This window comes from Exophiala xenobiotica (genome assembly GCF_000835505.1).
Source record: "Exophiala xenobiotica strain CBS 118157 unplaced genomic scaffold supercont1.5, whole genome shotgun sequence".
Taxonomy (NCBI): Eukaryota; Fungi; Ascomycota; class Eurotiomycetes; order Chaetothyriales; family Herpotrichiellaceae; genus Exophiala; species Exophiala xenobiotica.
This window is the reverse complement of record NW_013562490.1, coordinates 899,549-922,517: the sequence shown is the minus strand read 5'-3', so window position 1 is coordinate 922,517 and position 22,969 is coordinate 899,549. Positions and strand designations below refer to the sequence as shown.

Below are 22,969 nucleotides of genomic sequence, written 5' to 3'. Positions count from 1 at the left end.
GACGGGGGCACGTGTCTGGCATATCCGCCTCCACACTTTTACTCGAAGCGAACCAATCTAATCCCCTTGATAGCTTTCCTTCACCTTGGGACACTAATGTAGTCCGAGAATTCCTTCACGCATCGCAATAAGCCACAGTAGATCCGTTCCGTTTCACTCTCATCTCCAAGGGCGACGGGGATCTTTGAAGATATCTTTAGATCAGATCTCACGCATACCCGCCACTTTACAGAATCACAATGTCCCGGTTTGTGCCAGGTATGTGTTCCTCTACCTAAGTATCATACCATATCTATGGCTTAGTTCCTGTCTATTTGGGCACAACTCTCTGACAATTCGCAGCTGGCACTGATCCCGAGTCACGGCCAACAGAAGACGACGCCTGGGTAAAAGCTAAACAGCAAGTGGAAACTCTGAAAAAACCTAAACCCGTGAACGAGGGAAATCAAGAAGGTGGGAAGAGTCTCTACGAGGTGCTACAAGCAAATAAAGGTGGGTAGTCATCTACAATGTGTCTACTAGCTCTTCCCAAACACTCCTCTGACATGGCAGTCCTTGTGCGGTCATAGCCGCCAAGCAAGAAGCATTTGAAGAGTCCATCCGATTGAAGAACCAATTCCGTGCTCTTGACGAAGATGAGGTAGACTTCCTCGATTCTGTGCTAGAGTCCAGCAGAGCGAAAGAGGATGCAGTCAAGCAGGAGACGGCCGAGCAGCTTGAAGCTTTTCGCAAGCAACGCGCTGAAGCAGAAAAGGAGCATCTCGACCAAGGAAGTCCCTCTAAAGCCGAAAGTCTGGGCGCTCCGGTGGTCAAAAACGAATGGTCCACACAAAAGAAGCGCCGCCGCCGTGACAAGGACAACGAATCTGCTAGCGACAATAAATTGAGAAGGCTCTCATCATCAGTCGGACATAAATCTGTTGCTGCAGAAGCCCCGAAGAGCAATAATGCTGAAAAAGCGTACTCGCCCGAGGCTGCGAAACAAACACCCAAGGATCAAAACAAGACCACTTCTACGACTGTTGCGCCTACGACCAACACTGTCGGACTAGGTTTGGGCGATTATCCTTCTGACGACGACTGATATACGAGCCATGCCACTCATGATAGCTTCATCACACCGTATCAGGGTCAGTGGCAATTCTGTCCAGCCGCTCCTTTTTGTCCCATCGATCAGCCTGACGACAGCGAATACTCCCCCTGCATGGTCTAAATGAAAGAGCAAGAGCCCAGAGTACTCGCGTGTCGGTGCATCTGTGCAACATCACCAGTCGATGCGCTCAGCTGTAACCTGGTAAGGAGGCCGTGGCTGGTGCAAAGCCAACCCAATTATGAGCTTTGATGAAAACCGCCGTCAGCCGTTGGTTGATTCAGAAGTGCAAAGGATGGCCACATTGCTTGAACTTGCACTCCGGGCCATCCATGGGCTTTGCGGCAAGCGCCCTATCACCCGGGTACAGCCGATTGCCGGAGAACTGCGTCACCCCTGCATGATTTGGGGGCCTCGCCTCGCCAATGGCTACGGATACTGCATTGAGCGATCAAAGGCGGCAATGTTCAATGGGCCAAGGGTCGCCTGTCTCGAATCATTTAATACTACGAGGTATCAGGTTGACCTCCATCATATGGGCTCCCAAAATACCATGATCCATGGATTCTTTCGAAGAGGTCGGGACCCTTGCTCGGACGAACGCTCATGTGGACCCGCTGTTCCTTTGTTAGGGGAGCATCATTGAGTCTCGGGATGGGTTGGAGCGAGCCAATTGCTTTCGTCTTTGCGTCCGAGCGTTTGTTTAGGTGTGCCAACTAGGACGCGATTCAGCACCCTTTCCCGGCAAACACACCACACCTGAGCGCTCCTCCCCTCCAGTGTTTACTTGGTCTAGCCCATTGAAAGCTACGCATAGCCCAAGCTTTCCATCTGCCGTTTCCTATTCGTCTCGACTCCCACCCAGCAGCTGTGGCGGTGAGGAACGGAACGACCTTATTCATCGCTTGTTTGCACGCGCCCCCATCTTGGCTGCTGTGTTATTCGTCGACTGACACTGCGAGTCAACACCGCCATGTTTGTTGGCGATGCAATTGAACGGAGTATCTTAGGCATCGATTGAAAATTTTGCATTGTTCGTCCAAGGCGTCGTGGTTGACGACTTCAGGTGGTAGATATATTATATCCAGATATCTATTCCCCGTTGCCCCTGTCTCCCGAAATTGTTTGTGTATCGGCTCTATCGATAAAAGGCTTGTGCTTGGCCGGGATCGACATTGGCTTGCAAGGGGTTGGGAGTAGGGAACGAAACTGGCTTCGTCTCCCACAGCGAACCAATGACTTGCATTCCTGTGACCTCCTGACGCCGTACTCTATCGCAGCTCTTCATCACTTGCAGTTCGCTATCTCTCTCAAGAAGAGGCTCTATAATCGAAGCCTCAAAGTCTTTCGTTCTTAAATCATTTCAACGCCCTCGCCACCGCGACAAATGCTTTCTCACCTCAAATTGCGCAAATACCACGCCCAAGTCCAGCATGGCGGCTCTTGTGGCCGCGTCGCAAACCACAGATGTCAGCGAGAGCGCGTTTCGTCGACAAAGGACCCCGAAATGGTTAAGGATTGGAACGGATGAGTTACCTCGGTCGCGTTGTCACGAAGTGCGGGCAGGCGATAATTGGCGCAATATGCACACCGCTATGCTCAAGCACAGCAAGCCATCCCAACGGGTATGCAGGAATCCCTTTTTTCTCTAACGCAAATAGTCGAGTCCCAACTCCTACCTCTGGTCTATCTGCTCCCAAGCCTACTTGACCCTTCCACTCCCTTGCTCCGTCGAGATCGGCCCACCCTGACCCCAGTCACAGGACATCATTCCTAGTTATGAGGTCTACCTAGAAGCAACTGCGCTGGTCGCAGCCTTGTTACACGAATTATCAGAATCTCCCAGACCTTATGGAACATGCCCACCGTTCAGCGACTACGAGTGCCCTCCCCCTCCAAGTCTGTCCGAGCCACTTGCACGTGCGAAGGTCCTTGCCACATCGGAGCAGCCAGCGTCCTCGCCGCACCGCGACGCTAAGCCGCCAAACCCAGAAATGGATTTCAGCGTAGATTTTGGCGCCGCAAGCGGTGTACAGACGCGAGGCAAGAAGGCAAAGCAGAAGGCCGCGAAAGCAGCTTCGCAAGCCAAATGGTTCGAATCAGACAATGAAGGAGAGGGTAACGCCGCCGGAGATGGTGGCGAGGGCGCTGGAGGAGATGGTAATGGAGGGAGTGCCGGGGGCGATGGCGGCGGGGACGACAACAACGGCGGTGGTGGAGATGATGATTGGGATTTCGGTGGTAGCAAGAAGAGCAAGAAAAAGAACAAAAAGAAGCAGGAAGAGGAAGAGAAGAGGCAGCAGGAAGAGGAGGAACAAAAAAAGAAGGATGAGGAAGCTGCTAACGCCGCTGACCCTCTCAGTTGGGCTGACGAGACTAACAACGCTGCTGCTGAGGACGACTGGACCACAGGCTTCACATCGAAGAAGGATAAAAAGAAGAAGAACAAGAAGGTAGGTTTTATGACATCGCCTCGATCACGACCTTACTGACTGCCAAGGGCGCGGAGGATCTCCCTGCTGACCCACCAGCAACTTCTGCGTTTCAGGATATCAGTCTTGATGATACCGCTCCCAAGCTGGAGTTCAGTTTCGGTGGGTCAGACGGTAAGAAAGACAGCGGCGGCTTCGGGGCTTGGGGAAAGACCTGGGACTTTGATTCGCTTGACACTGGGACTACCAAGGTGGATGACAAGTCCTCGAAGAAGGACACAGACAAGAAGGATGGCTCTACTGAATTTGGCGACAACAACCCCTGGTCCCTTGGCGGCAACAAGTCGAAAAAGAAGACCTCGACATTCAGTAATTTTGACTTTGGCGATCTAGACTCCGGCAACAATACATTCAACCTTGACGGAGATGTCGGCGATACAAAGCCTACGGATGATGCTTGGGGTTTCACTTCAGTCGGCAAGAAGGACAAGAAAAAGAAGGGAGCAGTAGAGGAAAAGAAAGAGGAAGAGCCCGCTCCGGTAGAACCAGAGCCCAAGGAAGAGGACACTTGGGGAGCCTGGGGAACGTCTACGAAGAAGAAGGACAAGAAGAAGAAAGGGTGGTTGGATGATGACCCGATCGAGGAGCCGAAGCCTGCCGCACCGGCTGAGCCCGAACCAGCGGCAGCAGAAGACGAATGGGCAGCATTTTCCACCAAGAAGGATAAGAAGAAATCCAAGAAAGGAGCTGCCTTGGAGGAACCTGTGGCTGCGACGAAAGATCCTATTGTAGATGCCGGAAGTACGGATAATGCTTTCGACTGGGGATTCGGAACGGCCAAGAAAGACAAGAAAGCTAAGAAGGGCTTCAATGCACTCGAAGACGACCTCCTGGCTGTCCCCGATCCTCCTGCTGCACCAGAACCTGCTGCTGATGATGGCGATGATTGGATGGCTTCCGCATGGGGCACCAAGAAGAAGGACAAGAAATCAAAGAAAGGTGCGGTGGTGGATCTTTCGGCTTCTGTCGACCTAGGAGAGACCGATACCAAAGCCACGGCTCCTGATACTCAGCCGGAGGATGACACCTGGGGTGCTTTTTCGACAACAAAAAGTAAGAAAGACAAGAAGGGTAAGAAAGCCACCCCGCTGGAAGAAGAACCACCGCCGCCACCACCACCTGAGCCAGAACCTCCCGTTGAGACGGATGATTTCTGGGGCTCTTTTGGCAAGAAAGACAAGAAGAGTAAAAAGGGCAAGCTTGCCAGCCCCGAGCCTTCAATCCCTGATCCAATAATTGAGGCTGAACCTGAATCTGAGCCAGCAAAGGAAGAAACGCCTAAAAATTTCGTGGATACATCTGCCTGGGCTCATCTGACCCCGAAAGAGCGAAAGAAAAAAGAGAAAGAGGCCAAGAAGCAGGGCCTCATTGTGCCGGCCGAAGAACCCCCTCCACCACCGCCTGAACCAGAACCTGAGATCAAAGAAGAAGATGATACTTGGTCAGCCTGGGGTACTTCCAAGAAAGACAAGAAGACTAAGAAGAAGGGCTTCTTCGATTTCGACGATGAACCACTGCCGGCGCCTGAGCCTGATCCTGAGCCTGAGCCTGAGGTCAAGGTAGAGACGGAAGACACATGGGGTACTGTATCTGCTAAGGATAAGAAGAAAGCGAAGAAGAAGGGTGTTCTTGATGTTGTGGAAGAGCCGCCACCACCACCTGAGGTAGAGCCGCCGATCAAAGAAGAGCCAATCCTGTCTGCGAGAGAAAAGAAAAAGAAGGAAAAAGAGGCCAAAAAGAAAGGGTTCTTCGACTTTGACGATGAGCCTCCTGCGCCTCTGCCTGAACCTGAGCCTATTGTTGAAGCCAACGACGACGACGATTGGGGAGGTTTTGGCCTTTCTTCCAAGGATAAAAAGAAGAAAGAAAAGGAAGCTAAAAAGAAAGCCGCCGCTGCCGCTTTAGAACCCGAGCCCGAGGTCTTGGTTGAACCTGAAGCTCAGCCAGCCGAAGACAACTTGGACGATGCGTGGCCCGCGTGGGGCACTGCGAGCAAAGACAAGAAGAAAAGTGCCAAAGACAGCAAGAAGAAAGGTATTGTCGAGATTGATGAGCCCAAACAGCCTGAGAAGCCTGCTGAAGATGACATATGGGGTTCTTGGGGCAAAAAGGACAAGAAGAGCAGCAAGAAGTCCAAGGCGAACGAAGAGCCCCCTCCACCTGTTCCTAGCCCTCCCGCTCAAGGTCTCACTCCAGAGCCTGATCCACTGGAGATGCTGAACGACGATGATACTTGGGCGGGCTTGACGACCACCAAAAGCAAATCTTCCTCGAAGAAGAGCGCGGCCATGGAGAAGGAGAAGTCGAAGAAGAGCAAAGACGTTGCTGATATAGTGGAGACACCAGCTGAAGAAGCTCCAGCCAAGGCCAGCAAGAGTAGCGTTTGGGGCTTCGGTACAACTACCACCACTACCAAATTGACGAAGAAAGAGAAAGAGGCAAAGGCCAAAAAGGAAGCCGAAGAACAAGCCAAAAAAGAAGAGGAAGAGAGGCTTGCTCGCGAGGCTGACGAGGCCGAAGCTGCACGATTGGCCGAGGAAGAGGCTGCGAAGAAGTCTAAGACAAAGGCCGGCAAGTCGTCAAAGACTGAGACCAAGTCGAGCAAAATCAGGGACATGGATGACCTGCTTGACGTCCTTGAGGAGCAAACTCCTGGCGGGAAACTTGACAAGTCTTCCAAATTGAAAAAGGGCTCTTCCACCAAGGAGGAAAAAGTCGAAAGCAAGAAGACTGAAGACTATTTTGGACTCTGGGGTAGCGGGTCGACGTCCAAGAAGACAGCTGGCAAAAAGGAGGTTGATTCCAAAAAGGAAATTACCAAACAGGGGTCGTCCAATGAGGACGACGCACTAGCCAACCTCACGAACGATCTCGACTTCGATCTCGACCTTGACAAGCCGGCGAGCTCGTCGAAGACCTCCAAGGCAATGACCGCGGGCAAGAGCAAATTGAACTCTTCGGTTGCAGACCGCATCAAAGCTTTGGAAGGCAAAAAAGAAGACGGCGGAAAGAAGTCGAAGGCAGACGTGGCGCTGACTAAGGATTTGCCTTCACCTCAAGACGCGCCTTCGCCCAAAGAGGAAAAGAAGCCAAAGGACAAGGCGTCAGCCTCCAAGTCAAAGGCTGTCGAGACGAAGTCTTCCAGCAAGAAGACCAACGCGTCTTCTGCTGCAGCAGAGAAGAAATCGAAAGACTCGGTTCCTGGAAGCTTTCCTGGCGCGTTCGGTGACGACTTTGACGACTTCCTTGGTACTGACAATCCATCAATGCCGACTTCGCCTGAGAAGCCCAAAACGAAGGCGAAGACAGTGGAAAAGAAGAGCACCAAGACATCAAAAACTACTACGCCGAAGGAGTCAGCTACAAGGGACATTGATTTGCTCGCTGACAATCCGCCCAAACTGCCAACGCCGCCACCAGAGGAGAAAAAGTCGGCTAAGAAGGAACGCCCCAAGGTTGAACGGTCCGCTACTGCCTCTTGGGGCTTCTGGGGTGCTGCTCCTCCCCCGAAAAAGTCGACAAAGGAGAAAGTCAAGGAAGACGTGGACTTGTCACCACCCGCCAAGAAGGAAAAGTCGCCAACCGGCCTGACGCGGTCGAAGTCGACTCGTACCCCAAAGGAAAAGGAGCATGAGGACAGGAAGGAAGCCGAGAAAACGTCAAAGTCTTCTGAGTCCGACAAGGACAGTAAAGCGAAAAAGGCTACCAGGCCAACGGCAACGCGCGGTACCTCATTCTCCAACTTCATGTTCGGCGGTCCTCCACCGTCGGCAATGCGACCCAAGACGACAACGGCGACGACCCGGAGATCAAGTAGTGCTGCTAGCTCTAGACCGTCTTCATCCCGACGGCAATCTGTAGATGGCTTGATGTCGCCTCCACCCGAGGATGAGCCTCGCGTCACGGCCAAAGCAGCCAAGCTCATGGGTATGAAATCTGGCAAGCTTGAGCGGCGTCAATCAGTAAAGGGCAAGTCAGGTGAGTTTATGAGTGGCATGGCTATCGTCGACGCCACGAACGCTGACACGATGACTCTAGCTGTTCCTGATCCCTATCCTATTGATGACGACGATATGGTCATGATTCATACTCATGACGACCCGCCTGTCGTCAACGGCGGTACTGTGAAGGAGAAATCAAAGTCCAAGGCCTCCAAATCAAAGAAAGAGGTAGGTGCAATCGCCTCCTCCTTGCAACCAAGTCCCCTTGGTCGCCCATCCTGGTCGCCAGACTTTACCAGAATAACACAAGCTGACGGACGGGTTTCTTACACACAGGCGAAGTCGCACAAAAAGGATATCTCCCACGATGATGATGTAGTCATGGTTGATGTTGGTGCCCACGGCGATCCCTTGGTTACTAGCGGCCCCGATGACCTCGCCTTCGTTGATCATCCATCTCCTTTGAAGAGAAGCAACACAGCCCCAAGGAGATCTACCGGATTTTTCGGCAGCATTTTTGGAGGTGCAAAACAGGCAGAGGTTGAACGGGAGAGGCCCAGAAGCACCACGCTCACGGATGCCGAGGACCAAGGGCTACCAATCCGTACCAAGGATCGATCGAAACGGAAATCCCGTGCTGTCGATGAAGAAGGACTTACGACAGATGCCCCAGCCGAGACGGATGCCGATGTTGAAGCTCGCCGTGCCCAAAGAAGAGCCAAGCGACAGGCACGCGATCAAGAGGAAGAAGCCGAACGAATCGAGAGAGAGCAAAGACGCAAGGAGAGAAGGGAGCGTGAAAAGGCCGACTTGGAAGCTCACCAGCGCAGGGCACGCGAGCGCGAGAGGAAGGAGCGAGAAGATGAGGAGAGACGTCGAGAGGAGCGAAGAGCTCGTCGAGCGGAGAAAGATGCACGAATCCGACAAGAAGAACTCGAAATGGAAGCTGAAGCAGAAAGACGTAGAGAAGAGCGGAGACGTCTTCGCGCTCAACTCGAGACTGAGCAGGGTGCCGACTTTGAAAAGTCCAAGGAGGATCGGCGGAAGTCGTACTACGCTGATGAAGAGGAACGGCGAAGACAAAAGGAATCAAAGTCGAGGGAGAAAGGGCGTGAAAAATCCAGCCGCAAAAAGCCCAGTGTATTGGTCGAAGAGTACCACGAAAGCCGAAGCGGTAGTGGCAAGGGCATCGCACCACCAGCCAACAAGACCAGCTCGTGGGTGCACTCGCAAGCGGACGAGCCGCCGGACCTGCCACCAGTTGAAGGTACAATCTTGGATCCCAGTGGGCAGAAACCTAGACCTGCGGACGAAGAGCTCGAACGCAAGCGACGCTCTCGACATCACGACAAGTATGCGGGCATGACGGAAACTGAGATCGAAGAGCATCGAGCACGGCGCAAAGGTCGTCGCACTGAGGGCAAGAGTGCCAGTGGCGGCAGCGACGAGCGAGACAGAAGGGAGAGACGACGTCGACGAGATCGCGACCCTGCCGCTGATGGCTATGCGGGTTACGGATTCGATGAAGCGCCGGTAAAAACATGGGACGGTCGACCAGCGCTCGGCAGAAATGATAGCAAGAGGAAGAGCTTCCTAGGAGGGCTTTTTTAAGCGCTCCTTCAGTGAAGCTACAGTGCCACAAGAGCGAACGAACGACGACAGTGTGCTTGGCTGGTCCAGGCAAATCTCGACTACCACTGCAAAAGATGGGCTTTTAGCAAACAACAGCATCAGCATCAGCATCAGCATCACCACTCATTAAGCATTATCGTCCATTTATTGCGGTCGATTCTCAAGACGAACACATATTTGGTCAGCATTTTTTGGCGAGGCAAGCGACATATTTCTGTTTTTCAAGCATTCATTTTACCGGGCAACCCAAGGGCACTGTTGATCTTGGTGTGGTGTTGTTATTGGGCATTGGGTCGGCTGTGCTGAGGACGGTACGCTACTATTCCTATGCTAATCTTGTACGAATAAGATGCCAATGGCCGAGTCGTTGAGCAAGCGGTGCCTGAAGCTACGGAGCGTTTTGTTGTTTGGATTGAAAGCAGAACCTTTTTTGTTGTCGTCGAATATATACCCCCTCTTAGCTTTACTTCTCGGAACTACAGTATATATGTTTGATTGCTGTTCGCAATACATCATTTGACTCTACAAAATATCTTCCGAAAAAAACGTTCTGGTTATGCTTTACGGTCAGCCATCGCTGCACCATTCGGATACTTCTAGCATTGGACGCCTTAGTTCTTATCTGCGTCTTGCAAGTACCAACTTCAGGCAGCAGTAACAACATCGACCCAGGTTTCCGGTACCACCATCGATTCAAGCCATGAGGATCCGTGACCCACGGGTGCAGACTGACTTGGCAGGGGAAAGTACCTCGTCACAATCGGATCACATTACGGTGCCATGTCTACACAGTACCTCGGCGGCGAACGAGCTGGCAGACGATGTGTTCCGTCTATCATGAGACGCAAAATGACTTGAGCGGAATAATAGTAGCATTGAATTGGATTGTGGGTATCTGTTTTGCAGGACTTGGAAATCCACTTCCACCACAGGCTGGACGGGGTGGCGGCACATTTTCGCTGTTCGCTCGTAGCACGTCAACTGAGCTTTGCAATCGAAAAAGCTCTCCTCAGGCGAATAATACGAGGACATCACAACTTCAGCGCTCCTCCACCCGGTTGACCAGCGTCGCGCGCGCCTCTCTTCGCCTTCTTGCTGGTAGCCAGATCCTGCAACTCGCCCTTCTTGTCGATAACCTTGACATTGCCCTTCTGCAGGTCAGACAGGAGATCCGCTTTCTCTTGGGCTTTGGACTTCTTGCCCTTTGCAGATGTCGTGCCCGCCGCCCCCGTTCGGGCTCCGTTCACGACAGTCTTACCCTGGTGGTCCTGCGCTTTCTTCATCCGCTCCTTCTCCCTCCTTCGTCGACGGAGCTTCTCCTCCCGGCTCAGTTCGTCCTTGTTCACATTCGCCCCACGTTTGCGGACCACGATATCCCCAGTGCGCTTCTCGTCGCCGGGACGATAAACCTCCTGCGGCGCCAGCATACTATCGTCGGCATTGACGCCCATGCCCGCGGGTCTCGCATCCTCCATGCTGATCGTCGGCTTATCCTCGACCGTCTTGATCTCGGCCTCGACCCGCTTCGGCTTGAAGTGCAAGTTACTCAGCAGATCCAACTGCGCTGAAACGTCCTTCCACAGGCGCGAAATCTCCTCGTGCTGCCTCTTCGTCGCGGCCGATCGCTTATCGACGTACCCCGGATCTGTCGCGCGGAGGTGTTCTTGTTCATAAATCTCGGCGAGACCAGACTCGGGCTTGGTATCGTCAAGCTCGGTGCGACCACGGCGTGTGCCGTTTGTAGAGCCGATGGCGTCCGGATGCCGGCGGACGACTTCGTCGAATTCGCGGGCAAGGATGCGGCGCTTGATCAGCTCCTCGATTTCCTCGGACACTTCGGCGGTGATCACGGGCACGGGTTTGCCGGCGCGCTCGAATTCTAGGTCCTCTTCGATCAGGGAGTTAAGCGGGCGGTCGGCGGCACGGGCTTCGCCGGAGAGCGTCCAGTCGCGTTTCGCGACATTGGCGGCCTCGAGGCGTCGGATCTCGGAAGCGATGAGAGCACGTTGACGCTCATGTGTGGACATGTTCTTCTTCGAGACTTTGAGGTCGTCAATGTCGGAACCAGATTCGACGTCGGAAACCTCTTCGTCCGATTCCAGGAGGTCGCGGCGCACGTCGGCCATGGCGCGCTCCATGTCGCCTTCCATGTCTTCTGCTTGTGCCCGAGATTGAGGGGCGGGTTGAGTTTTGGGTAAGGCTCGCATGCGGTTTGTTTTCGTTAGCTTCCTGGGTGGAGGGGCGAAGAAGTCGGCATAGCGAACTTCGTTTGTGTTGGATAAGCCAGGCATGCCATCTTCTAGGTCGAGATTTTCTTCGTCAGTCATGTCTTCGTCGCTTTCGTCGGCATTGAGGTCGGCGTTGCCAAAGGTGGGTCCGTCCTCGCTGTCGGAGTCATCGCCTTGCTCTGGGGGTTGGTCTTTGTTTTTGCTCTTGCTTTCGGGGTTGCCTTTTGGTTCGTGGAAGGGCATGGCCAACGGGTCGGCGTCCCAGTCAATGTCATCTTCTTCACTGGGGTTGTCGTCCTCGCCGCGTACATCTTGCTGTTCAAGGAACTGGGTCTGCCGGTTGAAGTCGTCGATCGAAAAGAAGCCATCATTTAGACCGTTGGGATCTTGAGAGTAAGTGCCGGGGTCAGCTTCCTCCGCGTCTGAAGCGAAGTCTTCCGCTTCAAGATCATCCTCGATCTCTTCATCCTCATCTTCATCGTCGTAGTCTTCGCCATAGTCCAGCATTTCTTCGTCAGAGATATCATCTTCTAGATCCCCGTCTTCGACCATGTCCGCCTCTTCATCCTGGTCTTCACTTAACTCCTCTTCTTGAGTCTTGTCACCATCGAGGCCGTTTGATAAACTTGGCCGATGTGATTGGTCTTTTTGAATGGCAACCTCTCTTTCGACCTCGGAGCATGCGGCATCCAGGACCCTGCGGGCTTGTTCCCATACTTGCTTTAATCCGAGGCCACTGGTGTAGACCTGGCGCAGTTGTAGGATCTCTTCTTCCCTCTCCAAATCACCTCGTTTTCTCTTCCTCCTGTTTTGATCCCGTCTCGTCTTTTGTGCGTCTGCGACATTGGCAGCCAAAGGATCGAGGAGGGCCTTGACGCAGGCTAGTGCCTCGAGGTGGAGAGAAGAGGGTGGTTGCAGAAAGGATTGCGTCGAGTTCGAAAGGCTTACAAGCAGGCTCTGAGGGCTAGCCATTGCACTGCCTGTAGCAATACCCAAAGCGACGAGGTATCCGCGGTCGATGTACTATGCCGGCGTTCGGAGTTTGCTGCTCGTATGAATTTTTGATCGATGATGTTTTTCGTAAGCGGCCGATCACGATCGCTTGCGGCCTCGGAGAATTGATTTTTTTTTTCATAGCCTGCGAGCCTTGCTGGTGGAGCGGTGGATGTGTGGACGCGCAGCACTGAGCAGAGTGAGTGGAATGAGTGGACGGCCACGGGTGGGTTTGGTTTGGGTCATGCGAGGCATTACTCCGGGCAGCACCGGGCGTTGGCCGCCAGTCAGAATCCCCAATTGTTGGTTGAGCCTATAGGGGCTAGTGGCGTGGGACCAGGCGTGCTAGGCATGTTTCCATGCCCCTCAGGACTCGTACTAGGGTGGTACCTAGGTACTTTGGGCGTCGTCTTGCCCCGACGCTCGATGGTGGCAGACATTTGCAGATGTCACCTCATATCCGCGGAGGGGAAGCTAACATAGTGCCCAGTCTCGAGACTGCAACATCAAGCCACAGATGGATCTTCTTACTCATAGCATTGAAGAAAAAAGCGACGACATGTGAAGAGGAAAAATTTCTGGTCGGGATTTGCCAGATCTAGTTGCATTGCGTGCATTAACGAGGTATACTAGTCAAGCGGCAAGTGGTGAGACCGGCACGGACTGGGCAATCGTTGTTCGTCGTATCTTTCGATCGTCTTCATTTTGTCTCGATTGGACGAATGATGGTGGATGAGGTGCATAAACGTCGAAATGGCGAACGACCTGCGACCTGTGACCTTCATCAGTTGCGACCAAAGCTACCGACAGCAAGATAGATGAAGAGGCGTTGCTGGTGTTGTTGTTACTAGCACAAGTACAGAGTGACATGAATAATACATCATCAGTCCCAATATTATCACAAATAGATTCTAGTGTTTGAGAATCTTTAGACTCGGATTCGCAAGCTACAAAGGTACCTACGGAGCAGGTGTAGAACTTTAACCACTATAGCCTATAAGCACTCTCAACAGCCTGGCCAATGCTGCGCTCGACAAGGCCCGGGGAGCTTACTGCGCCTAGGTACTGAGCCTAGTGGCCGATACCCATTCTGCGCCCCTGTTTTGACAGCTGTCCTCCGCCTTTGATTCCTCTAATGGTGTGCCTCGGTTTCTGTCGGAGCCATCCACTTTTTGCATCGAGACATCAGGTCAAGGCCAATCAACGAGATTGACTGTTTCCAACAACAACTTCCTTGCAATGGCTCAAGCCTATCCTTTTGTTTTTCTCTCTCTTGCATCCTGAATCGTTACTATATCATACTCACCATACCCAGTCCTATCTGCAGGGGCCCACCTTGAAACTATGTTATATTGACCAGGTTCCTTTGACCACGCATCTGCCGATTTCACTCTGAGGGACGGTCACCACCTCTACCTACTCCGTACCCTCCCGTCTTATCTACGAGCGAGTTATCTCTCAACCTCATGTGTCTCGCCTGAACAGGAAGCTTGGATAACATTCGTCGCACCCCTGTCCGCGGCCTGCGCTGCCCCGAACCGAACCACACGTTTTGGGTGCCCCTCAATGAATTTATATCCCCGAGTCCGCACCAGCCTCTCAAACCCCAACGAAAGCTGAGGTCCCATATTGTTTGCAAATGAAGTTTGGCGAAACCCTCTATCAGAGGTCTGTACCGAAATGGGCCGCCTACAATGTCAAATACAACGAGCTGAAGCACCTAATCAAAACCCGGACGTCCGCAGGCGTTGCAGTTCCAGTCGGCATTCCTGTACAAGGCAAGAGCAAGTGGGAAGAGCTAGAGAACGAGCTGGTCAGACTGCTGGAAGCTGAATATGATAATGTAACGCTCTTCCTCCGTAGCAAGCAGGGCGAAATCGAGCGGCGTCTTGCGCACCTCGAAAAGCAGATCAAGTTGGCGCAGCGCGCCGTGCAAGACAATGCCTTGGACAAGCCTATCATGCAAGCTCGCAAGTACCGACAGCTCATGCGAGATCTTGAGGAAATTGGAGACGAAGTCCTCAACCTGTCTCGATTCGCGGCGGTTCAGAAGACTGCTTTTCGCAAGATCCTCAAAAAGTACCGGAAATGGACTGGCTCGACGGTGTTACAGACGCGATTGGATGTCGAGGTCTTTTCTTCCAAGAAACTGCAAACAGACTTTTCGGATTACCTCCAGCAATTATCGGAGGAGAAAGCAATTCTCACCGAGGAACTTGCTGGCCCTATGCTTACAGGTCGACCTCGAGAACCCTCGCCTGCTTCAGAACGACAGCAGAAACGGACCTCAGCGTCCGCCAAGAGATCGCCCATCACCAAGCTCAACGAGTCCATCTTGCGCGGACCGTTAGCTTTCGATGCTGCCCTGATGACCGTTCCATATGGTGAAGCCGCCGGTAGTGCTGTCTACTGGATTCATCAGGATAATCTCGACGCCGCTCGGGCCTTGCTGCTTAGGCACATGCGCGATAGCTCCATCCCTTCAACGCCGCCGAGGAATAATTCCTTGGACTCGATCGGTGCCAGGATCAAGTCTGCTGCTTCCTCGAATTCCCGTGCCCTTCTCACTCATATGCTTGTCTTCGACAATGCCCAAAGATACGTTAAAGACCACAGCACCTCACGGCCCTCGCGGATAGCGTTGAGTGGTCACTGGAGCTCTGATCCAGAAGCCGTTGTCACACTCGCCGGATTGGCTCCAACATCTTCAGACAGTACCATGCTTACTCTCAACCGCAAAGATTTAGCCCTTGCTCTTCAACGCGATACACCAGTTTCCAATACATCCGAAAATGTCATCGCTATCCAGAGATACTTAAGAGAACATCGAGATATCAAGCCGCTAGCTGAGACATGCTTCACCCGCAACCGATATGTTGGTCTCACGAATACTGCCGATGTTGGGAACTGGGCCACGCTTGACAGCGGCATCACCGTCACTACTGTGGACATGGCCCAGGTTGGTGTATCTCAGCCTCACTCCCAAGCTGGTGACGTGTTTCCTTACTCCGTCCTCCACATCCGATGGGAGTTTGCTCGGACACCTGCTGTGGTCAGGGCGTTCGACGAGTCCCACTTGGTGGAGCGCGTTCATGAATTCTCACTTGAAGATATGGCCATTCACACTGCTCAGAAAGACCTGCCGGTGCCATCGTGGCAGTCTCTGCTCGAGAAAGACATCAGAAAGGTGCCACTAGTCCCTTACATGTCCAGAGGAGGCACAGCAAGTCGGACGCGGCTCAATCCTACCGACGTGGCTGGTAGTTCCTCCGGGCCATCATCGAGTGACGGACCGCAAGGTAGCATCTTCTCCGCGGGCACGGTTGGCAACACTTCTGTCACTTCAGAGAGTGCTGGGCCTAGCTCTGCTGGCCCTTCCAAAATCTCGGCGACGCCCAGTAAGACCCGCCGGAAGAAGCGGGCTCGCATTAAGCTGCCCGAACGTTCACCATCTCCTGTCAGGTACTGGAACGAGTTTGATGATGGCGATTCGGACGTTAACCCAGAGCAAGGTTATGTCATCTATGTTGATCCTGACGAGTCTGCGTTTCCCGGTGCGGAAAGCATTGGTAAGGCTTTTGGTGCCATCTACGACAGCTTCAGCAAAGGCAAAAGCAGGATCGTATCTTGGCTCCCGCTTGTTTCGTCTAAGGGTCAGGGCACTACCGGAGAACGCGCGCCTTTACTGGGTAGCGAGAATAGTGCAGATGAAGATCCTGACACGTCAAGCTCCGAGACTGATGAATTGGTTGTGCCACATTCACAGCGGACACCTACTAGCCGACGTAGATCTCGTCGTTCAGGACCGCCCGGCTCCGTCTATCGCCGTCATCAGATACTGACTCCGCGTCAAAAAGCTTTGGAGCGAACACTGTTTTCTTTCTACACTGGTCTGATTGCCGTGTGTTACGTCCTCCTTTTCTTGTCAGGCATACTCCTCGCGACGGGGCGTCGAAAAGCCTACTTCGAGGTTGACGCTGGTGTCCTGGGTGGAGTGGTATCTGCAGAGAGCTGTGCGGTTGCTGCCATGATCTTGATCATGATGAGGAAACAAAAGCTCAGTGTCGTTCATTGGGGACTTGTTGCCGTTTTGGTGGCAAGTGCGGTCGTTGTCGGTGTAGCATTGTTGGCGTTGATGTTTGCAGCTGGACGACCTGGAAGTGATAATAAAGGCTCTGCTGGGGCTGGCAACGCTTGAATATGATCGACGACTTACTGACATGGAGGGATAAAGAGGCTGACTTGACTTCAGTATGTATGGAAGTCATTGCAATCACTTACGCTCGGGCGGATGGGTCTTTCTACTGTACGAGCGGCATATTATGAGGAGCTTTGGATACATTGCATGCTCCAGGAGGAATACTCGGCACTGTCTTGTACAGTCCTTCCGTCGTTTTCGAGCAGGGCGTTCCGGTAATTCGGCTTTGTTCGACATGTGGAAATGTCGGTGGACGATACGACGGTACAGAGATCAGAGGTCGTGGAAACACACATCCGTTACCTTCTGCTGCAACCATCGAAATGAGAGAATGAGAACCGAATATGGACAAAGAAGGAGGTGCTAAGACGAAGCCCTCAGCTCTACTGCAGTCATCCCGGGGATGGCCGAAGAGACTCTTCAGCATCACCGGCGGGACTGGTATGAGCGCAGCTATATATGAGATACCATATGATGTCTATTGAATCTACGAACATAACATTGGTTTCAACATCTTTTATTACTCTTATGCTTCTTCTTCTTCTTCCCCTAAGCATGAACAGTTATCCCAACTGTCGATCTCCTAGTGTACGATACGCAGGCTGGTCGTGGCCGGTAGTGCCGGTACAGGCATTGACTTCTTCGTCAGACCTGTCAGACCTGTCAGACGACCCATTTTCAATTGATGCCCATTTCCGAGTCTGCATCAATGATTCTCGTCCTTAAAGCTCTTATGTTGCAACGGCCCAACATTCCCTTCTCACCTTTTGATCTTTCCTTAACAGCCGCAGGATCCTGTCTCGCTGCTGACTGGATGCTGTTGACACTTTGGGACAATGCAGCCTAATGGTCTGCGCTAATGAAGCGAGACATGAACAAGTTTCCAATGATGCTTTGGAGACAACCGTCCACCTTATACGACACTCTGCCAACCCGCTGGAGAAATGACAAGACTGTATATGGACCTTTTTAGTCATCCTTGCTCCTTGCTCCGCATTCACGAGGACATGACTAAAAAGTGAGGACCTTCACCCTCCGTTCGTCCAAGCATCGACGAGTTGAGATGATACGTCATCAATCTCCGCATTACAACGAACTTCATATGTATTTATGAAGTCAGGAGTGGTCAGGAGATATCGAAACCTCCGTCCGGGCGAATGTTTACCTATACCACGCCTATATCCATCAGTACCCAGCACATTTCCAACTCATAGTAACCCCCGGTACAATCAACAGCAATCGCCAACATGTCCGGACGCAACTCAGCACCACTCCGTCCCCAGACGTTCAGCCCTCCGCAACCCCTCGAGCATGCCGAGGAGATGCACAAGACGGCCCTGGCGATCGGAGCCGACGGCAAAGGCCTCCTCGCCGCCGACGAGTCTACCGGCTCCATCAAGAAACGACTCGAGAAAGTCGGCAAGGACAACACCGAAGACAACCGCCGCGAATGGCGCGACGTCATGTTCACCGCCGAAGGGGACTTTGAATCCCACATCTCGGGAATCATCATGTTCGAAGAGACGCTCATGAAACACGACTCCCGGCTCGAGTCTTCCAAATACAAGGGCAAGCCGTTCGTGGACATTATCAAGTCTCGCGGCATCATCCCCGGCATCAAAGTCGACAAAGGCACCGTGGCCTTGCCGCGCACCGACCCGGAAGAAACCACGACGCAAGGTCTCGACGGCCTTCTCGACCGGTGCAAGACATACTACGACCGCGGCGCGCGGTTCAGTAAATGGCGAAGCACCTACATCGTCTCCGCGACGACGCCCTCATCCCTCGCGATCATGGACAATGCCGAAGTCCTCGCCCGCTACGCGGCCATCAGTCAACAAGCCGGACTGGTCCCCATCGTCGAGCCCGAGGTGCTCATGACCCACCACCAGTCCATCGAGCGGTCCATCGAGGCCCATATCGCCGCGTACTCTGCGCTATTCGAGCGCCTGGCCTTACACAAGGTCGATCTCGCCTCTCTTGTGCTCAAAGCCAGCATGGTCACGCCAGGTGACAAGTATGCCGGTGGCAAAGCCGATCCCGAACAAGTCGGCGAGGCGACGGTCCATGTGCTAGCCAAGACGGTCCCACCGTTGGTGCCGACTATCGTCTTTCTCTCTGGAGGATTCAGTGACGCCGACTCGATCGCGTACTTGAATGCAATCAACCAACAAAAACAGAAGAACCCACGCCGCGCCCCTTGGGCCCTGACGTTCTCGTTCGGACGCGCGTTGCAGGGCGTAGCCATGGAGGCGTGGGCCAAAGGTGACATCAAAGATAGCCAGAGCAAGTGGTGTGATCGAGCGAAGTGGTGTGGCCAGGCAGCTCAAGGCAAGTACAAGGGTGAATGTCCGTCATAGCCACTCGGGGTTGTGTGAAATGTAAATAGCGTCTTTTTGCCCATTCTGCACGTACATGGGCAGGGCTATAGTTCCTGTATTAATCCCAAGTTTCTATATGCTCAGATAATGTCTTGAATCCTCCCATCTTGAACCCTTCCAATCCTACACCTGCGTGGCTTAGTTTCCTGATTGCAAGGAAAAGAAAATACTGGACAGGACAACCGCATGGATTTTGACAGAAAAGAACACGCAATTTAGAGATATCGAACTTCGAAGCTTCTCATTCTCTCATTGACTTCCGCGTGACTCCCTTACGACATCAGCCATCACACAACCTCACTAGAAATTTCTCGAAGCGCTTCAACGCAATGTCTCGCCCCTTTCGTAATCAACCCAGCATCCTGCTGACCCAGCATGAATCCCACACCGAGCGTATGGACCGCCCATTTCTGCACTTCCGGCCGATCATAAATCCCCGCGAGGCCCATGATCTTTTTGTGACTCCTGCACGCCCGACTCACCCGCTCCAGCGCACCCTTGAACCCCTCGTTGCCAAAATCCCCCGGCACACCGAGTTCAATGGACAAGTCGTTCGAGCCGACCAGCAAAACATCGACTCCCTGCACGGACGCAATCTCCTCGACATTTCCGAGCCCTTCGTCCGTTTCGATCATGACGAAGACCGTCGACGCGGTATCGTTCGCGGGGCCGACGACCGTGGACGCCGCATGCGGAACCATATTGAACTGAGGCAGTTGTCCGGTCATCGACCGCTTGCCTTGCGGTGGGTACTTTGATATCATGGCCGCCGCGACGGCTTCATCTACGTTCCGTCAGCAAAAAGCAAAACTGGACTGTAGAAGGGTAAGCTTACCTTTCGTACTAACGTGCGGAAAGACCACTCCCATGGCCCCGCCGTCCAAAACTCTCTGGACAAACCCATCTCCGCATTGATAAGGCACCCTGACGAACGGCGTGGTTCCTGCCAACAGCCCCGCCGTGCATAGCTGACTTGCATCGTGGATGGACAGCGTCGAGTGTTCCAGATCGATGAACAGAGCATCAAAGCCCGATTGCTGTGCGATCTGCACAACGGCTGCAGACGGGACGAATTTGATGCCGAAGGCCTGCGAGGCTGTCAGTATTCGAACTATTGGATCTTTGAAGGAGAGACGGTTCGTACCTTGCATAGTGAGCCTCGATCTCGCAGGCGGTAAAGATTGTTAGGGATTATGCTCGCCATGGTGTATGTCGTCTTCGGACACGGTAACAGACCTGTTAATCAACATCCTGGAAGTTCGTAGGTTGTCTGGTGGTTGATTGTCCTCGGCTCTCCAAGTTCTGATCCCCAGCTTTCAGATCTCCACACCGAAGTTGACAAAAGTACCACAACTGGACACGCTAGATATAGTTAAAGCCGTGGGGTGAGGAGCAGGTTTGCTCTGAAAACCGACCGAGCTGTCACAGACCGGAGAGGGACGAGGGCACAGGGCCCAGGAGAGATCGCCTTGCTACCGATCCCAAAGACCCGAGAATGGTCGACGACTTCGCAAAGAAAAACTTCTTAGAGAAGGCCCTTCAAAGACGAAGACAATGTGTGACTAAAATGCTGGCAGAAAGCACTATTTACATCGCAGTAAGCAACACCGAGTCAAGTTCCTCCGCCCATGTCAATATACTCTTTGAATAAACTCGCTGATCTTCACCGGCTTTACCTGGGGACAAAGCCTGTTCAAGGATGATTCGAAGACACTGCCACCGAATTGACCTTCGCATTGTACCTTTAGCATTTGGGCCACCATTTTCCCTTTGAGTGCCCCGATGTTGAAGCCTCTCGCTAGCTGTTCGTCTAAATCCCGAATCTTCTCGTCACATTGGTCGGCTGTGATCGTCTCGTGCTGTACTTGGATGCCCACCTCTGTGAGGAGATGCTTGACATGTTGAAAAGTGCATGTGTCACCAACCATACCTAAATGGCCGGTCCATTGACCGGGAGGAAGATCGACTGCGGCAGCAACAAAGGTTCCGATGTCGCCGATATGGGTCATGCTGGTTGGACTTGAGTGGCCTTGATTGTCGATAGGGATGACCAACTTGCCATGCGGGATATCAATGTATTGAAGCATCAAATCATCTTCGAGGCCGCCCAGGGCAAATTGCTCATCCTCAGCAGGACATGTCAGCTTGCCTTGTGCGAGATAATTCATGAACATCCCATTGTGAAAGCTAGCACACTCGATACCGTTCTTGATCCCAATCTCTTGACAATCCTGCCACAATCTATCTTTGTGAGCCAAGAGGTCGACCTTCGAGTGCGATGATGGGCCCATGGACCAATCGGAAGGAGCATAGCGCGAGACTTTGGCAGAAATGCATGATTTGAGGAGGTTGGAATGGTAGGATATCATTGCCATTGGATCATTGACTTTCAACACTGAGATCAACGTATGGATGCCTTTGAGCGCCGAGGTAAGAGAGTCGGTTGAGCCGTAGTCAACATAGGAGATCGGCGCACCATAGACACTGTTGTTGTGGACCTGGAAGAGTAACGTCAGTACAGATTGCATGAATAGAGACGCAAGCAAAATCCCTATCAAGAACCCACATCAAAAGCAAAAACTGATTGCAATGGTAACAGCTGAGACGATATTTCCTGGTTTTTAAACGCTTCGTCTGCAAAGGTTTCCCAAATATCGTCAATGTCGGTAAGGAGGCGGCACTCCATCGCGTCGAAGAGCTTTTGGCGGAGGACGTGGGATATTGTAGTCGTCAATGTCGACCTCAACGTGGTTGATATGCTCCACACGGTAGACACGAGGAGTGTACCCACGGCCATGGTCGTCAAGGATTGCATTTGCGCCTTGAGGAGGGACTGCATCTGCTGGAACGCGAACGAGAGCAGGGGCCTGAAGCTCACGACCACGTTCGAGGTACAGTTCAGGGTACGTTCGCAGAGCACGTCGGATACGGTGATACAGATGTCGGGAATATCTGGCAAGCGAATGCCTGTGAAACCAGATACAGGACAGCAGATAGAAGAATGCCGAGAGGAGGACCGTGCCAAAGAAAAAATAGATCCAGAAGGTGAAGGTGAATTCCTATTCCCAAGCCTCTCCATTCTTGACTGCGTCAACGGCTTCTGCACCTTTGGAGGAAAATAAACGGTGACCAGATACAGCCATAGGTGTTAAGTTTGTCGAAGAGCCTCCGGGGCAGCGATCTTGACCTCTTGATCTAGTCTTGATTATCGTTCAGAATCTGGAACAGCGTTGAGGAATTAAAGGCAAGTGTATTCCAAGAATCGTAGGATCCACTGTTTTGGTTCGAAGACACCAAGGAGAATGCCTGTGACTGCAGCGAAGATGACAACGATGGTGAGGAAGATCATCTATTCAACGTTGATTTGTGGTTGCTGTGAAGCGTAGTGACGAAAAGGTAGACTCCGAAAGGCTCCCTAATTCGCTTGTGATGGGATTCAAAGATTGTGTAGAATAGCAATAGAATAATACTGAATCTCGTGGAGATAAATGGTGCAAGCAAAAGAGATGGTAGTCGATGGATGCTGGGATAGTAAAGGAGGAAGAATTTACCTTGGAGTCAGATTTCTGTCTTGACAGAACGAGGACATCGTGCTTGCCGGTTGCCAGGAGGGCAGTCACGATAGACCTTCCCAGTGTTGGTGATGTGCCGCCTGCGACTGCCACACGAACCATGTTGTCACGTCGAGCTGTGGGAAGGAAAGTGGAAGGGCGTTGGCCACGGGTTGAGAATCTCAGTCAAGGTCGGCAACAGCAAGTCATGGCAGTCATATACTGCTGTGGCAGCTGCGCGTCGTAATATCTTCGTGCAAGGGAGGTCAACATTCAGATGAGACGATCTAGGCAGCAATCTAGGCAGCAACGCGGCTCGATGATCATGACTGGCGCGATGTTGTAAGGCCCAGAAGTCGAAGTCGACCCCCATGGCTTCATGTGCAGCCACCAATGCCAGAATTCATCACGACAACGATCGATGTCCACGAAGAACCGATGAGCAACCCTTGCAATTGCTTGA

At 52.7% G+C, this 22,969-nt stretch overlaps 7 protein-coding genes across 10 annotated transcripts; 4 read left to right on the top strand and 3 right to left on the bottom strand.

Annotated features, from left to right (window-relative positions):
- Nucleotides 1-65: 65 nt before the first annotated feature.
- PV05_08056 (uncharacterized protein) lies at nt 66-2,012 on the top strand. Its single transcript, XM_013457550.1, has 3 exons — nt 66-258; nt 343-492; nt 570-2,012. Exons 1-3 carry the CDS (start codon nt 240-242, stop codon nt 1,082-1,084), a joined length of 684 nt encoding a protein of 227 aa, XP_013313004.1. The 5' UTR covers nt 66-239; the 3' UTR covers nt 1,085-2,012.
- Nucleotides 2,007-9,687, top strand: PV05_08055. 3 transcript variants are annotated; one of them, XM_013457547.1, is made up of 5 exons: nt 2,007-2,715; nt 2,854-3,543; nt 3,591-7,560; nt 7,621-7,751; nt 7,860-9,687. In XM_013457547.1, the coding sequence occupies exons 1-5, from the start codon at nt 2,524-2,526 to the stop codon at nt 9,132-9,134; spliced, it is 6,258 nt and encodes a 2,085-aa protein (XP_013313001.1). In that variant the 5' UTR covers nt 2,007-2,523; the 3' UTR covers nt 9,135-9,687. The 3 variants fall into 3 exon arrangements, with proteins under 3 accessions (XP_013313001.1, XP_013313003.1, XP_013313002.1); XM_013457549.1 differs by having other exon boundaries at nt 7,621-9,687; XM_013457548.1 differs by having other exon boundaries at nt 2,007-3,543.
- A 332-nt stretch (nt 9,688-10,019) lies between these two features.
- Nucleotides 10,020-12,507, bottom strand: PV05_08054 (uncharacterized protein). Its single transcript, XM_013457546.1, has one exon. The coding sequence runs from the start codon at nt 12,353-12,355 to the stop codon at nt 10,187-10,189; it is 2,169 nt and encodes a 722-aa protein (XP_013313000.1). The 5' UTR covers nt 12,356-12,507; the 3' UTR covers nt 10,020-10,186.
- A 1,055-nt stretch (nt 12,508-13,562) lies between these two features.
- Nucleotides 13,563-17,087, top strand: PV05_08053 (uncharacterized protein). The gene has a single exon (XM_013457545.1). It carries the CDS (start codon nt 14,016-14,018, stop codon nt 16,572-16,574), a length of 2,559 nt encoding a protein of 852 aa, XP_013312999.1. The 5' UTR covers nt 13,563-14,015; the 3' UTR covers nt 16,575-17,087.
- Nucleotides 17,084-19,191, top strand: PV05_08052 (uncharacterized protein). The gene has a single exon (XM_013457544.1). The coding sequence runs from the start codon at nt 17,822-17,824 to the stop codon at nt 18,932-18,934; it is 1,113 nt and encodes a 370-aa protein (XP_013312998.1). The 5' UTR covers nt 17,084-17,821; the 3' UTR covers nt 18,935-19,191.
- A 1-nt stretch (nt 19,192) lies between these two features.
- Nucleotides 19,193-20,438, bottom strand: PV05_08051 (uncharacterized protein). The gene is made up of 3 exons (XM_013457543.1): nt 20,100-20,438; nt 19,791-20,043; nt 19,193-19,739 (listed from the first exon to the last, which is right to left on the bottom strand). Exons 1-3 carry the CDS (start codon nt 20,157-20,159, stop codon nt 19,243-19,245), a joined length of 810 nt encoding a protein of 269 aa, XP_013312997.1. The 5' UTR covers nt 20,160-20,438; the 3' UTR covers nt 19,193-19,242.
- On the bottom strand, nt 20,427-22,954 carry PV05_08050. 2 transcript variants are annotated; one of them, XM_013457542.1, is made up of 2 exons: nt 22,507-22,954; nt 20,427-21,453 (listed from the first exon to the last, which is right to left on the bottom strand). In XM_013457542.1, exons 1-2 carry the CDS (start codon nt 22,627-22,629, stop codon nt 20,587-20,589), a joined length of 990 nt encoding a protein of 329 aa, XP_013312996.1. In that variant the 5' UTR covers nt 22,630-22,954; the 3' UTR covers nt 20,427-20,586. The 2 variants fall into 2 exon arrangements, with proteins under 2 accessions (XP_013312996.1, XP_013312995.1); XM_013457541.1 differs by lacking the exon at nt 22,507-22,954 and adding an exon at nt 21,522-21,738.
- Nucleotides 22,955-22,969: the final 15 nt, after the last annotated feature.